Here is a 24261-nt window from a genome sequence, read left to right on the forward strand (position 1 = left end):
TTGCATAATCAGCTGTGGTAATAGACATGCATCACTGGAAGGTAGACAAAATATTTAAAAAATGCATTTTAATTACATCCTAACAATTATTGAAGTCCCCATTTTCACAGAGATTATCTTGTTCATATTTAAAATATTTCATTAAAGCCGATACATGTAAAATATTGAACAGATGATACACCAAAAGAAAATAATGTAACTATTTATCTTAATTTTGCAATTTAAGTTTCACTTTATATCTATTATGAATAATAAATGAACATGCTTAGGTGATAAAGCATTGTTCGTCTTCTGAATTTAAAGCAGTTTCAATCCAGAAACATGATCTTTGAGTGCAACACGGCCACATTTGTCATCATTTATTTCCTTGCAAAGCAAGCTGTATCAATCTTGTCAACCACAAGATTTAGTTGTGTTTTATCAACAGTTTTTTTCCAGGGATTTTCTCTCGCATAAATTTTCAAAGCATCAGACATCCAGTTAACTTTTGCCATGTTCGTCCAGTTTACAATGAGCTCGCAACCTTTTACTGCAATAGCACTTTTAATACTATAAACATTAAGCATTATTCAAGTCTGTCTGCCAGTCTGTGGTCTTTGCCATCAGTCATCAGAACAAGGATACCTGCTGTGGTTGAGAAAGGTCACAACAAATGCAACAAGTTAATATCGTAAAGTAACAACACAAATACTTTCAGCAACAGCACAATTGCAAAAGCCACAACAAATACAAACGCAGCAACACCATACTATAAAGCAGCAACACAACTTTAAACCACAAAGGACGCTACGGCCAAGACAGCGGAGCAAGTTTTCCCCAACTGACTGATTCCTGAGGGGGAAAGTTGAAAACTGCAATGAACATAGTATATTCGCCATGTTCGTCCTATTACGTTCAGCTCACAACCTCGCTTGTTTCTAGCTTACTTGTATCTTAACACTCTTGGGGCTGGTTAAAAATCGGACAATAACCAAAATATTAACATTTTTTTACATTGTATTTTTATTAGGATTTCATTTAAAAAACAGGTAGTGATATTTTGACACGAAAATGTATGTTTAAAAACATGGATTTTTTTTCGCGTCTTCATGGACATTTCCCATGCCTGCATATCTACCACAATTTTCTAAGTAATTTTACTCTAATAACACCTTTTCTATCAATTCACAAAATAATGCAATGCAACCATACAAAACAAGGTATGTTCTATGATTTGTGCTGATACTCAAAGCTCTAATATCGGCAATCGTAACACCAGAAATGTGTGGACCAATGATTTTAGGATTGATACAACCTCCTGATGACTCATTTGCCATAATCTATAATACATTGCATTTAAAATGAAACATTAGAGATCAACCGGGTTCTGGCTTGTTAAAAACATGAATCCCTAATAATTTGAAAATTACCTGCCCTGCTGTTCAAAATCACGGAAGGTTTATTATTGCTGATAAAACAATTATTCCTAAAAAATATATAGACATATGGTCTAAAATTGCTATCTATCTTTCTGAAATGGCCTGCTTCTTCCTGTCTGCTGCCCTACCAGTCTTCTACAGTGATCTACATTTTTTCTGCACAGCCCATTTTGGGTTTCCGGGGGCGCAGCCACAATCCCACACACCTGATCGTTTAGTGGCTTTGTCCAATTCTTGTTTCTACTTTGTTTCTGCTAACACTTTTTGCATAGCTATCTTATTATGTTTTATGGTGGAGAGTTCCACACCTGTGTGCTCCCTTTAGTTTGGCTTAGTCATATTCTCATTTGGGGTCCAAATAGGGCTGGGCGATATGGCTTTTTATTAATATCTCCATATTTTTAGGCCATGTCACGATACACGATATATATCTCGATGTTTTGCCTTAGCCTTGAATGAACACTTGATGCATATAATCACAGCAGCATGATGATTCTATGTGTCTACATTAAAAAATTCTTCTTCATACTGCATTAATATATGCTACCTTTAAACTTTCATGCAGAGAGGGAAATCACAACTAAAAGTGTATTTATTAAACAGTTATTAAGCAGTGGCACAAACATTCATGTCATTTCAAAACAGAAAGTGCAAGATTGTCAGAGACATTTTAAAACAAGCTATTAGTGCACTTTTGTGCATGATGTCACTAAGATGACATATCAAAACAACACTAAATTAAAGTGCACTTTTTGTACAGAACACAACTACAATATTTTAAAACAAATAAAGTGCACTTTTGTGCATGATGTCACACAAGATATTTCAAAGACTGTAAAATAAAAATGAGTTGCATAATAGGAAATCAAATTGTGTATGTCCTTCGCTATGTGGTAGGTTTGTTATGTTCGACGGGGAAGGAGACGACACAGCAACAAGAATAAGCTCAATAGTTTATTTAGAGCTTGATGATGTGGTGGAGTGTGTATGCTACTGTGTATGTTTGCAGGACTATGTGAAGCGTTACAATGAATATTTACCAGTGGTTGTTGTAAGTGCGTGTTGAGTGAGAAGGTGACCAGTTCAGTAGGGCGAGGCAGGTAGGGGAGTCCGTGAAACAAGCGGGGGTCCGTAGGGCTAAGAGGGGCGTCCAGAGGTCCAAGTCCAAAGTGGGGGTCGAGGATCGAGGTAGGCAAATCAGAATCCAGAGGGGTCCAGAGAAGTGAGGCGCACTGCTCACTTCCAAGGCGACGGAGGGAATATGCAAGCAGAGACTACGTTCCAGCGTTGGTTCTCTGGACACACTGGCTTTTATGAGGAGTGATGTCATCAGCAGCAGGTGTGTCGGTTGATGATTGCGCACAGCTGTGCTGGTGTGTGGCAGCAGAAGCAGAGTGTGTATGGGCGTGTCCTGTGGCACGTGCAGACGAAGGAGCAGCTGATTGTGCACGCCCCATGACAGTGCCCCTCTCCTTATGCGAGGCTCCTGACGAGCTACGGGGAGCCTCAGGGTGAGCCCGGTAGAAATCCTCCAACAGAGAGGGGTCCGCAAGATAGGAGGCCGGTACCCATGATCGGTCCTCCCAGTCTACTAGGTACACTAGTCCCCTACCTTGCCGACGAACCCTGAGGATCTCCTTGACTGACCATACTGGGTCACCACTCTCGAGGATCCTAGGAGGGGGAGGGGGAGGGGCAGGGGCAGGGGGTGAAAAAGAGCTCTCTGCTACAGGTTTGATCTGTGACACATGGAACACGGGATGCCTCTTAAGAGAAGGCGGGAGAGACAGTCTAATGGAGGCAGGATTGATAATGGACTCCACAGAAAAAGGCCCGACATATCGAGGTGCCAATTTCCGGGAGGGTACCTGGAGATGGAGGTCCTTGGCGCGTAACATCACCTGTTGTCCAGGTTGGTATGATGGTGCCGGGATGCGGCGCCTGTTAGCACTATGGCGCATCCTTTCGGAGGCTTTCAAGAGTGCATCCCGGGCGGTCCTCCAAATTTTATGGCAGCGTTTGATGTGGGCTCGAGTGGACGGAACTGCTGCTTTGACCTCCTGTTGGGAAAACATAGGAGGCTGATATCCTAGGGAACACTCAAAGGGAGATATACCAGTGGCCGAGCTCTTCATGGAGTTGTAAGCATACTCGACCCATGGCAAGTACTTGCTCCAGGAGGCAGGCTGGCGAGCGGCAACACAACGCAACATGGTCTCCACGCATTGGTTGGCCCTCTCCGCTTGACTGTTGCTCTGGGGATGATACCCAGAGGTGAGACTGACCGTAGCCCCAATCCCCTTGCAAAACGATTGCCACACCCGGGAAGTGAACTGGGGACCACGATCTGAAACAATATCCACCGGGATACCGTGTTGTTTTACAATGTGCAGAGCAAGGAGGTCAGCAGTCTCGGAGGAGGAAGGAAGCTTGGGGAGGGGAACAAAATGTGCAGCCTTCGAGAATCGATCGACAATGGTAAGGATAGTAGTGTTACCTCGGGACACTGGGAATCCTGTCACGAAGTCCAATGCGATGTGGGACCAGGGACGGCCGGGGACAGGTAGTGGGCACAGGAGGCCCGCTGGAGGTCTGTGGGAAGCTTTATTGCGGGAGCATGTTTTACAAGCGGCGATAAACTCATGGGTGTCTGAAGCCATAGACGGCCACCAGAACCGTCGTCGGATGAAGGATAGCGAGCGTTGAAACCCCGGATGGCAGGAGAAGATGCTGGAATGCCCCCAATCCAGCACCTTAGATCGGAACTCACGGGGAACAAACAGCTTGTTGGGCGGGCCGCCACCTGGTGCCGGATTAGACCGCAGGGCGGTCTTTATCTGTTCCTCCACCTCCCAAGTGACCATGCCCACTATCCGGGCAGGAGGAAGGATGGGTTCTGCCGTAGGCGAACAAGTTGGCTCCTCCGAGAACTGCCGGGAGAGGGCGTCGGCCTTTGTGTTCCTGGAGCCTGGCCTAAACGAGAGCGTATAATCAAAACGGCTAAAAAAAATTGGCCCAGCGAGCCCGACGGTCGTTAAGCCTCCTGGCGGAACGAATGTGGAGCAGGTTGCGATGGTCCGTCAAGACCTGAAACTGGTGTTTCGCTCCCTCCAACCATTGTCTCCACTCTGCCAAGGCCTCATGAACAGCTAGTAGTTCTTGGTTACCGGCATCGTAATTCCGTTCAGCTGGAGAGAGGCGCCTAGAAAAGAATGGACAAGGGTGTACAAGATTGTCCTTACGGGAGCATTGGGAGAGCACTGCTCCAATCCCAGAATCCGACGCGTCCACCTCCACGATGAAGGAGTTGTCCGTGTCAGGATGGACGAGGACCGGGGCAGAGACAAAACTCCTCTTCAATCTTCTAAAAGCCTCACTGGCCTCCCTGGTCCACAGAAAAGGAATACTGGTAGAAGTGAGTGTGTGGAGAGGTGCAGCTACCTTGCTGAAATCCCTGATGAAACGTCGATAAAATCCGGCAAATCCCAGGAACCGTCTTAATTCCGTACGGGTGGTGGGTTGGGGCCACTCCAGTACTGCCTCAATCTTATTAGGGTCCGCTCTTATGTGGCCCTTCTCAACAACAAAACCCAAGAATCCTACTGAAGGTGCGTGAATCTCACACTTTTCTGCTTTGACGAACAATCTGTTCTCCAGCAGGCGTTGGAGGACCAGGCGGACATGTCATTGGTGCTCCTGCAGGTTCTGGGAAAAAATCAAAATGTCATCAAGGTACACGACAACAAAATGGTCCAACATGTCCCGTAAAACATCATTGACGAGGGCCTGGAAAACAGCCGGTGCATTAGTAAGGCCGAATGGCATCACCCTGTACTCGAAGTGTCCGAGATGGGTGTTGAAGGCCGTTTTCCATTCATCACCCTCTTTGATTCGCACCAGGTGATAGGCATTTCGGAGATCAAGCTTGGTGAAAATAGTGGCAGGAGCAAGGGGCTCAAAAGAGGAGCTCAGCAGGGGTAGGGGATATTTATTCTTGATGGTAATGCAGTTTAATTGTCTGTAGTCAATGCAAGGCCTCAAGGAACCGTCCTTCTTTCCCACGAAGAAGAAGCCTGCTGCCACCGGGGACTTGGAGGGGGTGATGATACCTGAGGCAAGGGATTTAGTGATGTAGTCCTTCATGGCCTTCTTCTCTGGTAAAGACAGATTGTAAAGTCTGCTGGAGGGAAGGACAGCGTTGGGAATCAGGTCGATAGCGCAATCATAAGGTCTATGCGGGGGAAGAGACAGCGCACGTACCTTGTCAAATACCGCTGAAAGGTCATGATAAGCAGCGGGAACACAGGATAGATCAGTGGGAGGTGAGGTGGGCTTGGCCCTACAGGCTGGGGGAACTGCCGACCTTAGGCAGTTAGCGTGGCAGGCAGTGCTCCATGCAAGGACCTTGCCCGTGGACCAGGATATGTGAGGGTCGTGCTGTCGAAGCCAAGATCGCCCGAGGACAAGCGGGGCGACGGGAGCGTCGAGCACCCAGAGGCTGATGGTCTCGGTGTGATTCCCCGAGAGGGTCAGAGACAGGGGTTCGGTGCGGTGCTTGATGGGACCGAGGGGATGTCCATCCAGAGCTTGTGCCGGCAGGAAAGTCTCCAGTGGAATGAGGGTTATTCCTGCTTGGCGAGCAAACTCGTGATCCATGAAACTTTCGTCTGCTCCTGAATCCAGGTAGGCCCCCACGGTCAGAGTCCTAGAGCTCCATGACAGGGATGCAGGAAAGAGAATGCCTGGGTCTCTCTTGATTTGGGGAACAGTTGTGTGGCTCACCAGGAACCCCCTTGGTGGCGAGCCTGGTCTTTTGGCCTCGTCGGGCAGCTCCGGATGGGGTGACCAGCCAGTCCGCAGTAGAGGCAGAGATGCTGCCTGAATCTCCTTTCCCTCTCTGCTGCCTCTACGCGTGACCTGCCCAACTGCATGGGTTCCACAGTTGCTGCTGGCATGTACGGAGGTGTAGGCCGAAACACGGCGGCGTGGTCGACAGGTCGAAACTTGGGTCTCGGAGATGAGCTAGCTGGAAAACTAGCAGAAGCCTGCGCTCTCTCTGCTGCTCGTTCACTGAGTCTTTGGTCAAATAAGAGGGCCAGGTCGATGAGGGTTCGACACGAGGTAGGTCGGTCTCTCAGCAAACCGTCCTTGATTTCGTCACTCAGTCCTCTCCTGAATGCACTCTGGAGTGCCTTGTCTCCCCACTCGCTGTCGGCCGCCAGAGTGCGGAACTCAAGAGTGTAAGCCGCAACCGAGCGGGAACCCTGTCGGATGGAGTGCAGTCGTGAAGCAGCATCCCCCCGTCCACGGGGTGATCGAACACAGCCTGGAACTCCGCTCGAAAAGCAGCATAGTTGGTGCTCAGCCCCAAAGTCTTGTCTACTGCTGCGGTGGCCCACTTGAGAGCCTGTCCAGAGAGTAATGAAAACACAAATGCAATCTTCGCTCCATCAGAAGAATAGCGAGATGGTTGGTGCTTAAAAATGAGTTCACACTGAACCAAAAAACCTCGACAAAGTTCAAAATCCCCCTCAAAGGGACTGGGGCTGGAGATCTTGGGTTCCCGGGAGTTTGAGGGGCTCCAGGAGGTGGCGGCTGCCGGAGCACTGTAATTCGGCACAGGTGGAGGAGCAGGGCTTGGACTAAGGCTTTCCAGTCTAGCCAGCAGGCTAGCGAAGGCGACATCAAGCTTGTTCTCTAGGCTCGAAAATCGAGCGTGGTGGGCCTGAATCTCAGCGTGCATGGCCGTGAGGTTAGGAGCCGTGGGGGGTCGAGGAAGGGACGCGGACTTGGGTCTGCTTGTGCCGTCCGGTTCCGATATGGCTGGAACGTACTGTTATGTTCGACGGGGAAGGAGACGACACAGCAACAAGAATAAGCTCAATAGTTTATTTAGAGCTTGATGATGTGGTGGAGTGTGTATGCTACTGTGTATGTTTGCAGGACTATGTGAAGCGTTACAATGAATATTTACCAGTGGTTGTTGTAAGTGCGTGTTGAGTGAGAAGGTGACCAGTTCAGTAGGGCGAGGCAGGTAGGGGAGTCCGTGAAACAAGCGGGGGTCCGTAGGGCTGAGAGGGGCGTCCAGAGGTCCAAGTCCAAAGTGGGGGTCGAGGATCGAGGGAGGCAAATCAGAATCCAGAGGGGTCCAGAGAAGTGAGGCGCACTGCTCACTTCCAAGGCGACGGAGGGAATATGCAAGCAGAGACTACGTTCCAGCGTTGGTTCTCTGGACACGCTGGCTTTTATGAGGAGTGATGTCATCAGCAGCAGGTGTGTCGGTTGATGATTGCGCACAGCTGTGCTGGTGTGTGGCAGCAGAAGCAGAGTGTGTATGGGCGTGTCCTGTGGCACGTGCAGACGAGGGAGCAGCTGATTGTGCACGCCCCATGACAAGGTTACAGCGGACGTTATCTCCTTCTGTTGTTGACTATTTTTTTCATACGGTGTTAATCTGGAAATGGAAGACGGCAGGCTCAATTGGGTCAGTGCTGGTTGCTTCGGCATTTAGTTGGGTTGGCACCGGCCAGAGATGTTGACATGCAGAGTTTCAAGCAGTCCTTATTAGCGGGTGACTTTTCAAATGATGCTACAAATTAGTGTTGCTACTTTTTGTAGCAACGCTTTTGCCGCATATTTTACATATTACGGTTGTCTGTTCAACATCTTCCCGCTTGAAGCCAAACCACCACCAGACGATGGACCCCGTGCTATTTTTCTTGGGAATTAATTATTCATCCATTTGTTACCAGATTCGCACCTTCTCTCTCTCGTATTACCACTCGCACCGCTCCACTAACACCACCTGCCACAGCTAACGTTACCTATGGTACATTCCTCTCTGCTACCTCTCTGCTCCGCGAGGGCGTATGATGTTGCACGCGCGACAGTATGTGACGTATGTAAGAAGGTGAGCTTGTTTTACCTCTCTGTGCGAAGGAGAGACAAGAACGAGTGAGAAAAGCCTGTAGTGTAATGCCCGCAGCTAAAAGCAACTGCCTGAGAACGTATACTCGAATACTCACGAAATAGTAATTTTCTACATCGCACAGAGACAAACCCACGATATATCGAGTATATTCGATATATCGCCCAGCACTAGGTCCAAATACTTACCCATTCCGGTTTGTGACAAAATTTAAGTAGAATCCATGTTTATAGCGCTTAATTGGTTTCAGGGCTGACCGTGGTAAATGAATTTCCACAAAGTAGGATTTAATAATTATAAATCGAATACATTCATAGCAAGTGCATTTAAATCTTGTTTACAATGTTATAAGTTTATTATTGTACACTGAGAGCTCTCTACATGAAATGACACCCACATAGTCACTCACAATCAAAAAGGCTAAAATGGCTGAGCCAATCAGTGGTTTAATCTCGTGGTCAATGGTAGTATTGATGTTTTTAGTTCATTCAACCATTTTGTGTGTGAAAATGCTTAATCCAGGCTAAAATACATAGAATATGCTTTACCAAATCTGATGTGAAGTCACAACCTTGGAGTGCGATGTGGCAAGGGACGACTGCACCTTAAAAGAATAGCTAGAGAATAAACTTTAAAACAGCTCTGCTTGTGTACAAGACTTTTCATAATCCTTTGCACGTCTGACATGTTAGACTTAGACATGGACAAACTTTAATGAGCCACAAGGGAAATTGTTAGAACCAAATGAACCACCTCAGGCTCTGAGAACCAGAGTCATTACGTAAGCTAGTGAGACAGCATTTCAGTTATATGCTTTTAAAATCTGGAATATCTTCCAGAAGATGTGAGACAGGACTTAACGTTCAAACGGGACGTAATGTTAAAATCCAGGCTAAATACACCGTTATTTAGCTGCACATATGACAACTGAAAGTAATTTATCTAAATGATTTCATTTTAATTTGATTATTATTGTTTTATGATGATTGTGTTATAATAATTTACTTTTAATTATTATTGTTTTTATGATGGTTTTATTTAATGATTTTAATTTGAATTATAAATATTTTTCTGACTATATTATTTTGCAGTCTTATAATTTTGAATCACATGTGTACAAATTGTGCTCTAGAAATAAACGTGCCTTGCCTTTTAATTCTCAGCTGCCATTGTGTCGAATAATATTTAAACCCAATACAGTATTTAAAAATGATGTCTGTAGAAACATGTAAGAATATGTGTTTAAAAAGTTTCACTTGATGGAAGGTGACTAAAACACAAGTTTGTCTTTCCACAAATAATGATCTCTACCTTTGTTTGGTTCTCTTCCACATACCAGCCAGAGAACAGCTCATGGAGGTGACGCTGCTGTGTGGACACACGCCCAACAGCTGCAGAGCGGGTCACATGGATCAGAACTTTATGCTCCAAGAAACAAACAGAAGAACAAACTCGGCCATAATTCAGATTGCAATTGGTGCAACTGACACAGACGTCGACGGCAATGAAGGGTAAACTACCTTTTTTTAAAAAGATTTAACTGTATCAGTCAAAAATTAAATCAAATTAGGTTTTAATCATTGTAGTTGATAAACTCTGGTCATAATGATCTTCTGCTAAATGACATCAGACCAGACAAAACGATCAAATCAACCTTACGGCCTCTCTGACTGCAAGCTTCTTTTGCAACAATACTTAAGTCCACCAACACAATGTACAATAAGTACACATAATGTACTGTAGTAGGGCTGGGCGATATGGACGAAAAAGTAAATCTCAATATATTTTTACTTAAACTCGATATTCGATATATATCTCGATATATTTTTCGGTGAAAGTATACATATAAAGATATTCATTTTTGAGCGATATTCAGTGAAATTAGAGTGAATGACAACTGTACTGTAAACAGTCAGTGGCACTTTTGTTAACCCAGTTAGTCAAGATGGGTATTAACAGCACAGAAACTGTTTAAGCAGTACAGAATTACATAACATAAATAAAATAGAAAAATATTATTTCTACGTAAAATAATTAACATAGCTGTGCAATTAATACAAAATGTAGCAAAGTCGGATTAAAAAAATACATTTGCAGGCAGGCACTTTGGGATTTCTCTTCCTGATTTGATGACCCGCCCTATCTTGCCTCTGATTGGCCTGTCCCTGACCAATCGTGACTCATCATAATAAACAACCAACCAATCATGGATGTTCTTATATGTGCAACCACGTCTTGGAAGGAGGAAGGGGAGGTGTTTAGGGGACGGCGTGCCGGGGTTGGGGGAGTGGCCGTGCCAGCAACCTGAGGGTTCCTGGTTCAATCCCCACCTTCTACCAACCTCGTCACGTCCGTTGTGTCCTTGAGCAAGACACTTCACCCTTGCTCCTGATGGGTCATGGTTAGGGCCTTGCATGGCAGCTCCCGCCATCAGTGTGTGAATGTGTGTGTGAATGGGTGAATGTGGAAATAGTGTCAAAGCGCTTTGAGTACCTTGAAGGTAGAAAAGCGCTATAAAAGTATAACCCATTTAGTAGCCCATGGAGGGGGAGCGGGGGAGAACAAGGAACACGAGAAATAAGCGGCGTTTGGTCATTTTAACGTGAAATAAATTACATCGATATTACAACATTTTCCTAATTCATATCTTGTTTAAAAATATATCGATATATCTTACAAACTCGTAGTAGGCAAAACCCCACAGCGAGTAGTGTCTGTGTGAACAAATAAACTGTGACATACAACAGTGTCATCCACAGTGTACATATGGTCACTTTCTTATCAAGCCAAGACTTTTGTTCCAAGAACAGTGGAGATACTTCACCTGGATCACATCGGCTCTTAATATTTTGCTCATATTGACCTGTGCATTAGTTCAAGCAAATAACACAGTGGCACATCGGTTTTTGTGCAGTAGTAATCCGTACCAAAGGTGAGACAAAGACCAAATCGTATGAAAACCTAATGCGCCCAAAAACATTAACACAAACACATTTCATGGAGAATAATTATAGTTTTACATGCAGAAACTTTAAAGGCCTACTGAAAGCCACTACTACCGACCACGCAGTCTGATAGTTTATATATCAATGATGAAATCTTAACATTGCAACACATGCCAATACGGCCGGGTTAACTTATAAAGTGACATTTTAAATTTCCCGCGAAACTTCCGGCTGAAAACGTCTATGTATGATGACGTTTGCGCGTGACGTCACAGGTTGAAGCAGACATTTTGGAATAGCACGGTGGCCAGCTTAAGTCGTCTGTTTTCACCACATAATTCCACAGTATTCTGGACATCTGTGTTGGTGAATCTTTTGCAATTTGTTCAATTAACAATGGAGACTGCAAAGAAGAAAGCTGTAGGTGGGATCGGTGTATTAGCGGCTGGCTGCAGCAACACAACCAGGAGGACTTTGAGTTGGATAGCAGACGCGCTACCGTGAGTACAGCTTTGGCTTCCAAACATTTGATCGCTTGCCCGTACGTGCGTGCCGCTATGTGCATGTCACGTACGTAACTTTGGGGAAATATATGTTTCTTGCCGACTCTGATGGTGGCCGGGGTGTCATTAAAAGCTACAACGCCGTCCGCTGCTGCGCCGCTGTCCTCACCTGTCTGGGTTGACTTCCTCCGTCTCTGGGCCGCCGACCGCACCGATCATCATGGTGAAGTCCTTCGTCGCGCCGTCGATTGCTGGAACGCAGGTGAGCACGGGTGTTGATGAGCAGATGAGGGCTGGCGTAGGTGGAGAGATAATGTTTTTAGCATAGCTCTGTCGAGGTCCCGTAGCTAAGTTAGCTTCAATGGCGTCGTTAGCAACAGCATTGATAGGCTTCGCCAGGCGGCACAGCATTAGCCGTGTGGTTACAGGTCCTCTCGCTGCTGGTGTAAACAATGTGCAAATGTGAAGAGCCCTTCAACCTGTGACGTCATGCTACTTCCGGTACAGGCAAGGCTTTTTTTATCAGCGACCAAAAGTTGCGAACTTTATCGTCGATGTTCTCTACTAAATCCTTTCAGCAAAAATATGGCAATATCGCGAAATGATCAAGTATGACACATAGAATGGATCTGCTAACCCCGTTTAAATAAGAACATTTCATTTCAGTAGGCCTTTAATGTGATTGATTGTGGGAGCCCGCCACAACACAATATTAGCCGCCACACCGTCACCATTGGGGTTTTTTTACGTGAAAATAAATTAAAGTTAAGGTATTATAATGTCCAGAAGAAGACACAGACAGTACAACGCTTTTTTGGCTTTTATTGCCAATCTTATGCTAACAACTGGCCCAGTTCCAACAAGTAATTCCTCTGTGCACACACATCCACCTCCGTGCTCCGTGATACACACAACACTTCCTCATCCTCCGCAAACACGGTGCATTCAAGGCCACGGAAGCAATGAACATAACACACAAACAAACTTTAACACCAGCAGATAGTTACAGTATGAATCGATATATATATATATATATATATAGTTTATTATTTGCGCACTATTGACCTGAAAAGAATACATACTTTGATCAACAAAACAGCACTGCCAAAACCAGATGTGATGACATAAGAAATTCGCACAGGGTCGTCTGGAGCAGAGGCTGCATGTCCGCGCTATAGACATACTTTAATGTATCCGAGATATACCTGCGTACAGCGATCTTCAAAATGTATACATGACAGTGGCAGCTTTTTAGGAGAGGAAGCCTTCCAGCAGCGCAAAGCAAGTGTGACGTCAGGCTCTCTGTAGCTTTCTTTTTGTCGCGGACATGGACTGACAGAAGTAAAGAGTCTCTAAACACGAGTACAGTCTACAATAACACCAGAAATAGATGCTAGATTTGTTGCTAAACGGTTTTAATAAAAGAAAGAGTGACTAAAATGAATAAATATATCTTTAGGAAAACAATTCTCAGCAGGTTACATTGTATAATAAGCAGCAAAAATTGACAAAAAAGAGCAAAACTTTATTATGTAAGAAAAAATGTATGTTAATACTAAAATAAAAAATAACATTTATTTAAAAAATATATGTTCACATACAGTATGTTTTGCCTTTTTAAAGAAAATATATGCATCACAGCAAACAATGACGTCACATTGACCACGCCCCCACCACCACAGGTATCTTGGCAATGTGACAAATGAAAAATGTATGTACATTTGACCTCACTTTTACTTTTATTGTTGGTGAAGGTGCTAATGAGCAGAGAGCCAATTTTAATAGTGTTTCTCATCTTCTTAATCAAAGTTCCCAAACTCCCAACTCTTTGACCCTTAATTATGGCTTACTTTATTATTGTATATAATTTTAAAAAAGTACAGAGACTTTGACTCTGGGGTTTTTTAGGTCATTTTATTCCACGGAATCGCATACATTGGCGAAGGGACGAGTTTCTTGTGTGAAATGTTGAGCCCTACAATAACCGAGACGGTAAATGTAAACGGGGTAAATATTTTGGTGAACATTTTTGGTGAAAACCAAATCACACAAAAATTGGTGTGCACGAAAGCCGAGGTACCACTGTATGTTTACTGTATAGCTTACATGCAGCAGATACTGCATTAGGTACACTTACACACTAATGAGATTCAGTACAAAAATGATGTCTTTATAAAGATGAATTTATTGTTCATTAATCTTATTAATATTTGGGAGGGTTTTTATGTACTGTAACTTCAGTACTGCACTGGTGTGGAACTGCAATGGATAATTCTGTACTTAAGATGTACATAATATTTTTGTTATCTTACTGAATGAGAAGAGCATTACAGTGTAATGTTGTGTTTAGGGCTGCAACGAATCAATAATTAAATCAATTCATTCGATTAGTATTTTGTTGCTTCAGTGATTTGTTGAATGAGTAAAATACATGGACATTGTATTGCTTCAGCACACGCAAGAGAAGTGCGCTTACTTGGTGATGTAGCTTGCACTGCCGGTAATGTAGCCTGTGTGTGCAGGTAGGGGGCGGGACTAATGGAGTGCGGCTAGAGGGGTGGCTCAGAAAAACGACAAAGTTGATAGACAGCAAAGATCTCATGGAAGATGAGAGGTTTTGCGATCATTTAAAACCTAAAGACAGATATTGTGGTGAAATGTTGAAACAGAGCTGACATTTCACAGTAGCACTACATCAGTGATACAACACTACCAGAAATCATCCTGCATATTTAAGAGCAGCAAACAAGCCTAAACAAGGTAAAAGTTTATTTTGCTAGCTAACGCCATCATGGTTGACTTGCATAAAAAAATGTTTTATTCAAACACATGTGAGGTAGTGTTGTTCATCTCTTTGTGATGGACAATTCGATACAAATCTACATACATGGGTTCCAATTCAAAAACAATTTATTTTAAAAACAGAGCGATTCAATATAGTGTTAAAACAATTCTCTTTCTTAGATTTTTTTCTTTTAGCAATGTAGACAACGTCCAGGAAACCCACAATGCATTTACTTGGCCACATTTGGACAAATGTATGCGTCTGAATAAAACAATGCCCAACACGTTCATTTTAGTTGTTTACCATGTAAGCACAAATCAAAAATGCTCTCGACATGGAAGACGTGGAATACACGATTCCACGATTAAGAACACACATGTGATGACTTTTGCTACAGTATAGCCTGTCTAAATGCTAGATTTCATTTTCATTAGTGTTTTAGAACAAGACAGTAGCTGACATTTTGTTCATTATTTCTGTTTGTATTTTGACATTGAATAGCTGAATCATTTTGAAACAAACAAAATGACTGCAAGATATTTGTTATTTCATGCTACAAATCAAAAATGGCTATTCAGATAAAGGAAGTTAACTAATAGAATAAACATTGTTTGTACTCTTTATGGTTTTTGCAGTTATTTTGTGTGTCAAAAGTTGACTCTGTCACGATCGGGTCGCAGCTTGCTGCGCGGTTGTTCTCCCAAGATGCAAAAGGACGGCTCCGGACGAAGGCGTAAAGGTAGGATTTGGTTTATTTAACATCAATCACCAGCTTCCACGAGCCAGGCGTGGTAGCAGCAGCAGATGAGCCAGGCGTGGAAGCAGCAGCAGACGAGCCAGGCGTGGAAGCAGCAGCAGACGAGTCAGGCGTGGGGCAGCAAACGAGTCAGGCGTGGTGGCAGCAGACGAGTCAGGCGTGGTGGCAGCAGACGAGTCAGGCGTGGTGGCAAAAGACGAGTCAGGCGTGGTGGCAAAAGACGAGTCAGGCGTGGTGGCAAAAGACGAGTCAGGCGTGGTGGCAAAAGACGAGTCAGGCGTGGTGGCAGCAGTGGTGGCAGCAGACGAGTCAGGCGTGGTGGCAGCAGACGAGTCAGGCGTGGTGGCAGCAGACGAGTCAGGCGTGGTGGCAGCAGACGAGTCAGGCGTGGAAGCAGCAGCAGACGAGCCAGGCGTGGAAGCAGCAGCAGACGAGCCAGGCGTGGTGGCAGCAGACGAGTCAGGCGTGGTGGCAGCAGACATAGTCAGGCGTGGAAGCAGCAGCAGACGAGCCAGGCGTTTTTGCAGTTGTTTTGTGTGTCAAAAGTTGACAGTGTGTCACGATCGGGTCGCAGCTTGCAGCGCGGTTGTTCTCCCAAGATGCAAAAGGACGGCTCCGGATGAAGGCGTAAAGGTAGGATTTGGTTTATTTAACATCAATCACCAGCTTCCACGAGCCAGGCGTGGAAGCAGCAGCAGACGAGTCAGGCGTGGAAGCGGCAGCAGACGAGCCAGGCGTGGAAGCGGCAGCAGACGAGCCAGGCGTGGTGGCAGCAGACGAGTCAGGCGTGGGGCAGCAGACGAGTCAGGCGTGGTGGCAGCAGACGAGTCAGGCGTGGTGGCAGCAGACGAGTCAGGCGTGGTGCAAGCAGACGAGTCAGGCGTGGTGGCAGCAGACGAGTCAGGCGTGGTGGCAAAAGACGAGTCAGGCGTGGTGGCAAAAGACGAGTCAGGTGTGGTGGCAAAAGACGAGTCAGGCGTGTTGGCAGCAGACGAGTCAGGCGTGGTGGCAGCAGACGAGCCAGGCGTGGTGGCAGCAGACGAGTCAGGCGTGGTGGCAAAAGACGAGTCAGGCGTGATGGCAAAAGACGAGTCAGGCGTGGTGGCAAAAGACGAGTCAGGCGTGGTGGCAGCAGTGGTGGCAGCAGACGAGTCAGGCGTGGTGGCAGCAGACGAGTCAGGCGTGGTGGCAGCAGACGAGTCAGGCGTGGAAGCAGCAGCAGACGAGTCAGGCGTGGAAGCAGCAGCAGACGAGCCAGGCGTTTTTGCAGTTGTTTTGTGTGTCAAAAGTTGACAGTGTGTCACGATCGGGTCGCAGCTTGCTGCGCGGTTGTTCTCCCAAGATGCAAAAGGACGGCTCCGGATGAAGGCGTAAAGGTAGGATTTGGTTTATTTAACATCAATCACCAGCTTCCACGAGCCAGGCGTGGTAGCAGCAGCAGATGAGCCAGGCGTGGAAGCAGCAGCAGACGAGCCAGGCGTGGAAGCAGCAGCAGACGAGTCAGGCGTGGGGCAGCAAACGAGTCAGGCGTGGTGGCAGCAGACGAGTCAGGCGTGGTGGCAAAAGACGAGTCAGGCGTGGTGGCAAAAGACGAGTCAGGCGTGGTGGCAAAAGACGAGTCAGGCGTGGTGGCAAAAGACGAGTCAGGCGTGGTGGCAAAAGACGAGTCAGGCGTGGTGGCAAAAGACGAGTCAGGCGTGGTGGCAGCAGACGAGTCAGGCGTGGTGGCAGCAGACGAGTCAGGCGTGGAAGCAGCAGCAGACGAGCCAGGCGTGGAAGCAGCAGCAGACGAGCCAGGCGTGGAAGCAGCAGCAGACGAGCCAGGCGTGATGGCAGCAGACGAGTCAGGCGTGGAAGCAGCAGCAGACGAGCCAGGCGTGGAAGCAGCAGCAGACGAGCCAGGCGTTTTTGCAGTTGTTTTGAGTGTCAAAAGTTGACAGTGTGTCACGATCGGGTCGCAGCTTGCAGCGCGGTTGTTCTCCCAAGATGCAAAAGGACGGCTCCGGATGAAGGCGTAAAGGTAGGATTTGGTTTATTTAACATCAATCACCAGCTTCCACGAGCCAGGCGTGGAAGCAGCAGCAGATGAGTCAGGCGTGGAAGCGGCAGCAGACGAGCCAGGCGTGGTGGCAGCAGACGAGTCAGGCGTGGGGCAGCAGACGAGTCAGGCGTGGTGGCAGCAGACGAGTCAGGCGTGGTGGCAGCAGACGAGTCAGGCGTGGTGCAAGCAGACGAGTCAGGCGTGGTGGCAGCAGACGAGTCAGGCGTGGTGGCAAAAGACGAGTCAGGCGTGGTAGCAAAAGACGAGTCAGGTGTGGTGGCAAAAGACGAGTCAGGCGTGGTGGCAGCAGACGAGTCAGGCGTGGTGGCAGCAGACGAGCCAGGCGTGGTGGCAGCAGACGAGTCAGGCGTGGTGGCAAAAGACGAGTCAGGCGTGATGGCAAAAGACGAGTCAGGCGTGGTGGCAAAAGACGAGTCAGGCGTGGTGGCAGCAGTGGTGGCAGCAGACGAGTCAGGCGTGGTGGCAGCAGACGAGTCAGGCGTGGTGGCAGCAGACGAGTCAGGCGTGGAAGCAGCAGCAGACGAGTCAGGCGTGGAAGCAGCAGCAGACGAGCCAGGCGTTTTTGCAGTTGTTTTGTGTGTCAAAAGTTGACAGTGTGTCACGATCGGGTCGCACCTTGCAGCGCGGTTGTTCTCCCAAGATGCAAAACGACGGCTCCGGATGAAGGCGTAAAGGTAGGATTTGGTTTATTTAACATCAATCACCAGCTTCCACGAGCCAGGCGTGGAAGCGGCAGCAGACGAGCCAGGCGTGGAAGCGGCAGCAGACGAGCCAGGCGTGGTGGCAGCAGACGAGTCAGGCGTGGGGCAGCAGACGAGTCAGGCGTGGTGGCAGCAGACGAGTCAGGCGTGGTGGCAGCAGACGAGTCAGGCGTGGTGCAAGCAGACGAGTCAGGCGTGGTGGCAGCAGACGAGTCAGGCGTGGTGGCAAAAGACGAGTCAGGCGTGGTGGCAAAAGACGAGTCAGGTGTGGTGGCAAAAGACGAGTCAGACGTGGTGGCAGCAGACGAGCCAGGCGTGGTGGCAGCAGACGAGTCAGGCGTGGTGGCAAAAGACGAGTCAGGCGTGATGGCAAAAGACGAGTCAGGCGTGGTGGCAAAAGACGAGTCAGGCGTGGTGGCAGCAGTGGTGGCAGCAGACGAGTCAGGCGTGGTGGCAGCAGACGAGTCAGGCGTGGTGGCAGCAGACGAGTCAGGCGTGGAAGCAGCAGCAGACGAGTCAGGCGTGGAAGCAGCAGCAGACGAGCCAGGCGTTTTTGCAGTTGTTTTGTGTGTCAAAAGATGACTCTGTGTCACGATTTGGTCGCAGCTTGCAGCGCGGTTGTTCTCCCAAGATGCAAAAGGACGGCTCCGGACGAAGGCGTAAAGGTAGGATTTGGTTTAACATCAATCACCAGCTTCCACGAGCCAGGCGTGGAAGCGGCAGCAAACGAGCCAGGCGTGGAAGCGGCAGCAGACGAGTCAGGCGTGGTGGCAGCAGACGAGTCAGGCGTGGTGGCAGCAGACGAGTCAGGCGTGGTGGCAGCAGACGAGTCAGGCGTGGAAGCAGCAGCAGACGAGTCAGGCGTGGTGGCAGCAGACGAGTCAGGCGTGGTGGCAGCAGACGAGTCAGGCGTGGAAGCAGCAGCAGACGAGTCAGGCGTGGTGGCAGCAGACGAGTCAGGCGTGGTGGCAGCAGACGAGTCAGGCGTGGTGGCAGCAGACGAGTCAGGCATGGAAGCAGCAGCAGACGAGTCAGGCGTGGTGGCAGCAGACGAGTCAGGCGTGGTGGAAGCAGACGAGTCAGGCGTGGTGGCAGCAGACGAGTCAGGCGTGGAAGCAGCAGCAGACGAGTCAGGCGTGGTGGCAGCAGACGAGTCAGGCGTGGTGGCAGCAGACGAGTCAGGCGTGGTGGAAGCAGACGAGTCAGGCGTGGTGGCAGCAGACGAGCCAGGCGTGGAAGCGGCAGCAGACGAGCCAGGCGTGGAAGCGGCAGCAGACGAGTCAGGCGTGGAAGCGGCAGCAGACGAGCCAGGCGTGGAAGCGGCAGCAGACGAGCCAGGCGTGGAAGCGGCAGCAGACGAGCCAGGCGTGGACAGTCAGATTAAAAAAATACATTTGCAGGCAGGCACTTTGGGATTTCTCTTCCTGATTTAATGACCCGCCCTATCTTGCCTCTGATTGGCCTGTCCCTGACCAATCGTGACTCATCATAATAAACAACCAACCAATCATGGATGTTCTTATATGTGCAACCACGTCTTGGAAGGAGGAAGGGGAGGTGTTTAGGGGACGGCGTGGGGGGGTTGGGAGAGTGGCCGTGCCAGCAACCTGGGGGTTCCTGGTTCAATCCCCACCTTCTACCAACCTCGTCACGTCCGTTGTGTCCTTGAGCAAGACACTTCACCCTTGCTCCTGATGGGTCATGGTTAGGGCCTTGCATGGCAGCTCCCGCCATCAGTGTGTGATTGTGTGTGTGAATGGGTGAATGTGGAAATAGTGTCAAAGCGCTTTGAGTACCTTGAAGGTAGAAAAACGCTATACAAGTATAACCCATTTAGTAGCCCATGGAGGGGGAGCGGGGGAGAACAAGGAACACGAGAAATAAGCGGCGTTTGGTCATTTTAACGTGAAATAAATTACATCGATATTACATTTTGTTATTTCATATCTTGTTTAAAAATATATCGATATATCTTACAAACTCGTAGTAGGCAAAACCCCACAGCGAGTAGTGTCTGTGTGAACAAATAAACTGTGACATACAACAGTGTCATCCACAGTGTACATATGGTCACTTTCTTATCAAGCCAAGACTTTTGTTCCAAGAACAGTGGAGATACTTCACCTGGTTCACATCGGCTCTTAATATTTAGCTCATATTGACCTGTGTATTAGTTCAAGCAAATAACACAGTGGCACATCGGTTTTTGTGCAGTAGTAATCCGTACCAAAGGTGAGACAAAGACCAAATCGTATGAAAACCTAATGCGCCCAAAAACATTAACACAAACACATTTCATGGAGAATAATTATAGTTTTACATGCAGAAACTTTAAAGGCCTACTGAAAGCCACTACTAGCGACCACGCAGTCTGATAGTTTATATATCAATGATGAAATTTCAACATTGCAACACATGCCAATACGGCCGGGTTAACTTATAAAGTGACATTTTAAATTTCCCGCGAAACTTCCGGCTGAAAACGTCTATGTATGATGACGTTTGCGCGTGACGTCACAGGTTGAAGCAGACATTTTGGAATAGCACGGTGGCCAGCTTAAGTCGTCTGTTTTCACCACATAATTCCACAGTATTCTGGACATCTGTGTTGGTGAATCTTTTGCAATTTGTTCAATTAACAATGGAGACTGCAAAGAAGAAAGCTGTAGGTGGGATCGGTGTATTAGCGGCTGGCTGCAGCAACACAACCAGGAGGACTTTGAGTTGGATAGCAGACGCGCTACCGTGAGTACAGCTTTGGCTTCCAAACATTTGATCGCTTGCCCGTACGTGCGTGCCGCTATGTGCATGTCACGTACGTAACTTTGGGGAAATATATGTTTCTTGCCGACTCTGATGGCGGCCGGGGTGTCATTAAAAGCTACAACGCCGTCCGCTGCCGCGCCGCTGTCCTCACCTGTCTGGGTTGACTTCCTCCGTCTCCGGGCCGCCGACCGCACCGATCATCATGGTGAAGTCCTTCGTCGTGCCGTCGATCGCTGGAACGCAGGTGAGCACGGGTGTTGATGAGCAGATGAGGGCTGGCGTAGGTGGAGAGATAATGTTTTTAGCATAGCTCTGTCGAGGTCCCGTAGCTAAGTTAGCTTCAATGGCGTCGTTAGCAACAGCATTGATAGGCTTCGCCAGGCGGCACAGCATTAGCCGTGTGGTTACAGGTCCTCTCGCTGCTGGTGTAAACAATGTGCAAATGTGAAGAGCCCTTCAACCTGTGACGTCACGCTACTTCCGGTACAGGCAAGGCTTTTTTTATCAGCGACCAAAAGTTGCGAACTTTATCGTCGATGTTCTCTACTAAATCCTTTCAGCAAAAATATGGCAATATCGCGAAATGATCAAGTATGACACATAGAATGGATCTGTTAACCCCGTTTAAATAAGAACATTTCATTTCAGTAGGCCTTTAATGTGATTGATTGTGGGAGCACGCCACAACACAATATTAGCCGCCACACCGTCACCACTGGGGGTTTTTTTTACGTGAAAATAAATTAAAGTTAAGGTATTATAATGTCCAGAAGAAGACACAGACAGTACAACGCTTTTTTGGCTTTTATTGCCAATATTATGCTAACAACTGGCCCAGTTCCAACAAGTAATTCCTCTGTGCACACACATCCACCTCCGTGCTCCGTGATACACACAACACTTCCTCATCCTCCGCAAACACGGTGCATTCAAGGCCACGGAAGCAATGAACATAACACACAAACAAACTTTAACACCAGCAGATAGTTACAGTATGAATCGATATATATATATAGTTTATTATTTGCGCACTATTGACCTGAAAAGAATACATACTTTGATCAACAAAACAGCACTGCCAAAACCAGATGTGATGACATAAGAAATTCGCACAGGGTCGTCTGGAGCAGAGGCTGCATGTCCGCGCTATAGACATACTTTAATGTATCCGAGATATACCTGCGTACAGCGATCTTCAAAATGTATACATGACAGTGGCAGCTTTTTAGGAGAGGAAGCCTTCCAGCAGCGCAAAGCAAGTGTGACGTCAGGCTCTCTGTAGCTTTCTTTTTGTCGCGGACATGGACTGACAGAAGTAAAGAGTCTCTAAACACGAGTACAGTCTACAATAACACCAGAAATAGATGCTAGATTTGTTGCTAAACGGTTTTAATAAAAGAAAGAGTGACTAAAATGAATAAATATATCTGTAGGAAAACAGGTTACATTGTATAATAAGCAGCAAGAATTGACAAAAAAGAGCAAAACTTTATTATGTAAGAAAAAATGTATGTTAATACTAAAATAAAAAATAACATTTATTTAAAAAATATATGTTCACATACAGTATGTTTTGCCTTTTTAAAGAAAATATATGCATCACAGCAAACAATGACGTCACATTGACCACGCCCCCACCACCACAGGTATCTTGGCAATGTGGCAAATGAAAAATGTATGTACATTTGACCTCACTTTTACTTTTATTGTTGGTGAAGGTGCTAATGAGCAGAGAGCCAATTTTAATAGTGTTTCTCACCTTCTTAATCAAAGTTCCCAAACTCGCAACTCTTTGACCCTTAATTATGGCTTACTTTATTATTGTATATAATTTTTAAAAAGTACAGAGACTTTGACTCTGGGGTTTTTTAGGTCATTTTATTCCACGGAATCGCATACATTGGCGAAGGGACGAGTTTCTTGTGTGAAATGTTGAGCCCTACAATAACCGAGACGGTAAATGTAAACGGGGTAAATATTTTGGTGAACATTTTTGGTGAAAACCAAATCATACAAAAATTGGTGTGCACAAAAGCCGAGGTACCACTGTATGTTTACTGTATAGCTTACATGCAGCAGATACTGCATTAGTTACACTTACACACTAATGAGATTCAGTACAAAAATGATGTCTTTATAAAGATGTATTTATTGTTCATTAATCTTATTAATATTTGGGAGGGTTTTTATGTACTGTAACTTCAGTACTGCACTGGTGTGGAACTGCAATGGATAATTCTGTACTTAAGATGTACATAATATTTTTGTTATCTTACTGAATGAGAAGAGCATTACAGTGTAATGTTGTGTTTAGGGCTGCAACGAATCAATAATTAAATCAATTCATTCGATTAGTATTTTGTTGCTTCAGTGATTTGTTGAATGAGTAAAATACATGGACATTGTATTGCTTCAGCACACGCAAGAGAAGTGCGCTTACTTGGTGATGTAGCTTGCACTGCCGGTAATGTAGCCTGTGTGTGCAGGTAGGGGGCGGGACTAATGGAGTGCGGCTAAAGGGGTGGCTCAGAAAAACGACAAAGTTGATAGACAGCAAAGATCTCATGGAAGATGAGAGGTTTTGCGATCATTTAAAACCTAAAGACAGATATTGTGGTGAAATGTTGAAACAGAGCTGACATTTCACAGTAGCACTACATCAGTGATACAACACTACCAGAAATCATCCTGCATATTTAAGAGCAGCAAACAAGCCTAAACAAGGTAAAAGTTTATTTTGCTAGCTAACGCCATCATGGTTGACTTGCATAAAAAAATGTTTTATTCAAACACATGTGAGGTAGTGTTGTTCATCTCTTTGTGATGGACAATTCGATACAAATCTACATACATGGGTTCCAATTCAAAAACAATTTATTTTAAAAACAGAGCGATTCAATATAGTGTTAAAACAATTCTCTTTCTTAGATTTTTTTCTTTTAGCAATGTAGACAACGTCCAGGAAACCCACAATGCATTTACTTGGCCACATTTGGACAAATGTATGCGTCTGAATAAAACAATGCCCAACACGTTCATTTTAGTTGTTTACCATGTAAGCACAAATCAAAAATGCTCTCGACATGGAAGACGTGGAATACACGATTCCACAATTAAGAACACACATGTGATGACTTTTGCTACAGTATAGCCTGTCTAAATGCTAGATTTCATTTTCATTAGTGTTTTAGAACAAGACAGTAGCTGACATTTTGTTCATTATTTCTGTTTGTATTTTGACATTGAATAGTTGAATCATTTTGAAACAAACAAAATGACTGCAAGATATTTGTTATTTCATGCTACAAATCAAAAATGGCTATTCAGATAAAGGAAGTTAACTAATAGAATAAACATTGTTTGTACTCTTTATGGTTTTTGCCGTTGTTTTGTGTG

At 46.3% G+C, this 24261-nt stretch overlaps 1 protein-coding gene across 4 annotated transcripts in view; it reads left to right on the forward strand.

Moving 5' to 3' along the window:
- The window catches only part of hrh2a (histamine receptor H2a), a 73268-nt gene that overhangs the window by 39689 nt on the left and 9318 nt on the right, over window positions 1-24261 (forward strand). For all 4 annotated transcript variants that reach the window (XM_062044069.1, XM_062044070.1, XM_062044067.1 and 1 more), the window contains one exon: window positions 9686-9857. In XM_062044069.1, coding sequence (XP_061900053.1) covers window positions 9686-9857 — 172 coding nt within the window. The remainder of the gene's footprint in view (window positions 1-9685; window positions 9858-24261) is intronic.

The sequence above is a fragment of the Entelurus aequoreus genome, linkage group LG04 (genome assembly GCF_033978785.1).
Source record: "Entelurus aequoreus isolate RoL-2023_Sb linkage group LG04, RoL_Eaeq_v1.1, whole genome shotgun sequence".
Lineage (NCBI taxonomy): Eukaryota > Metazoa > Chordata > Actinopteri > Syngnathiformes > Syngnathidae > Entelurus > Entelurus aequoreus.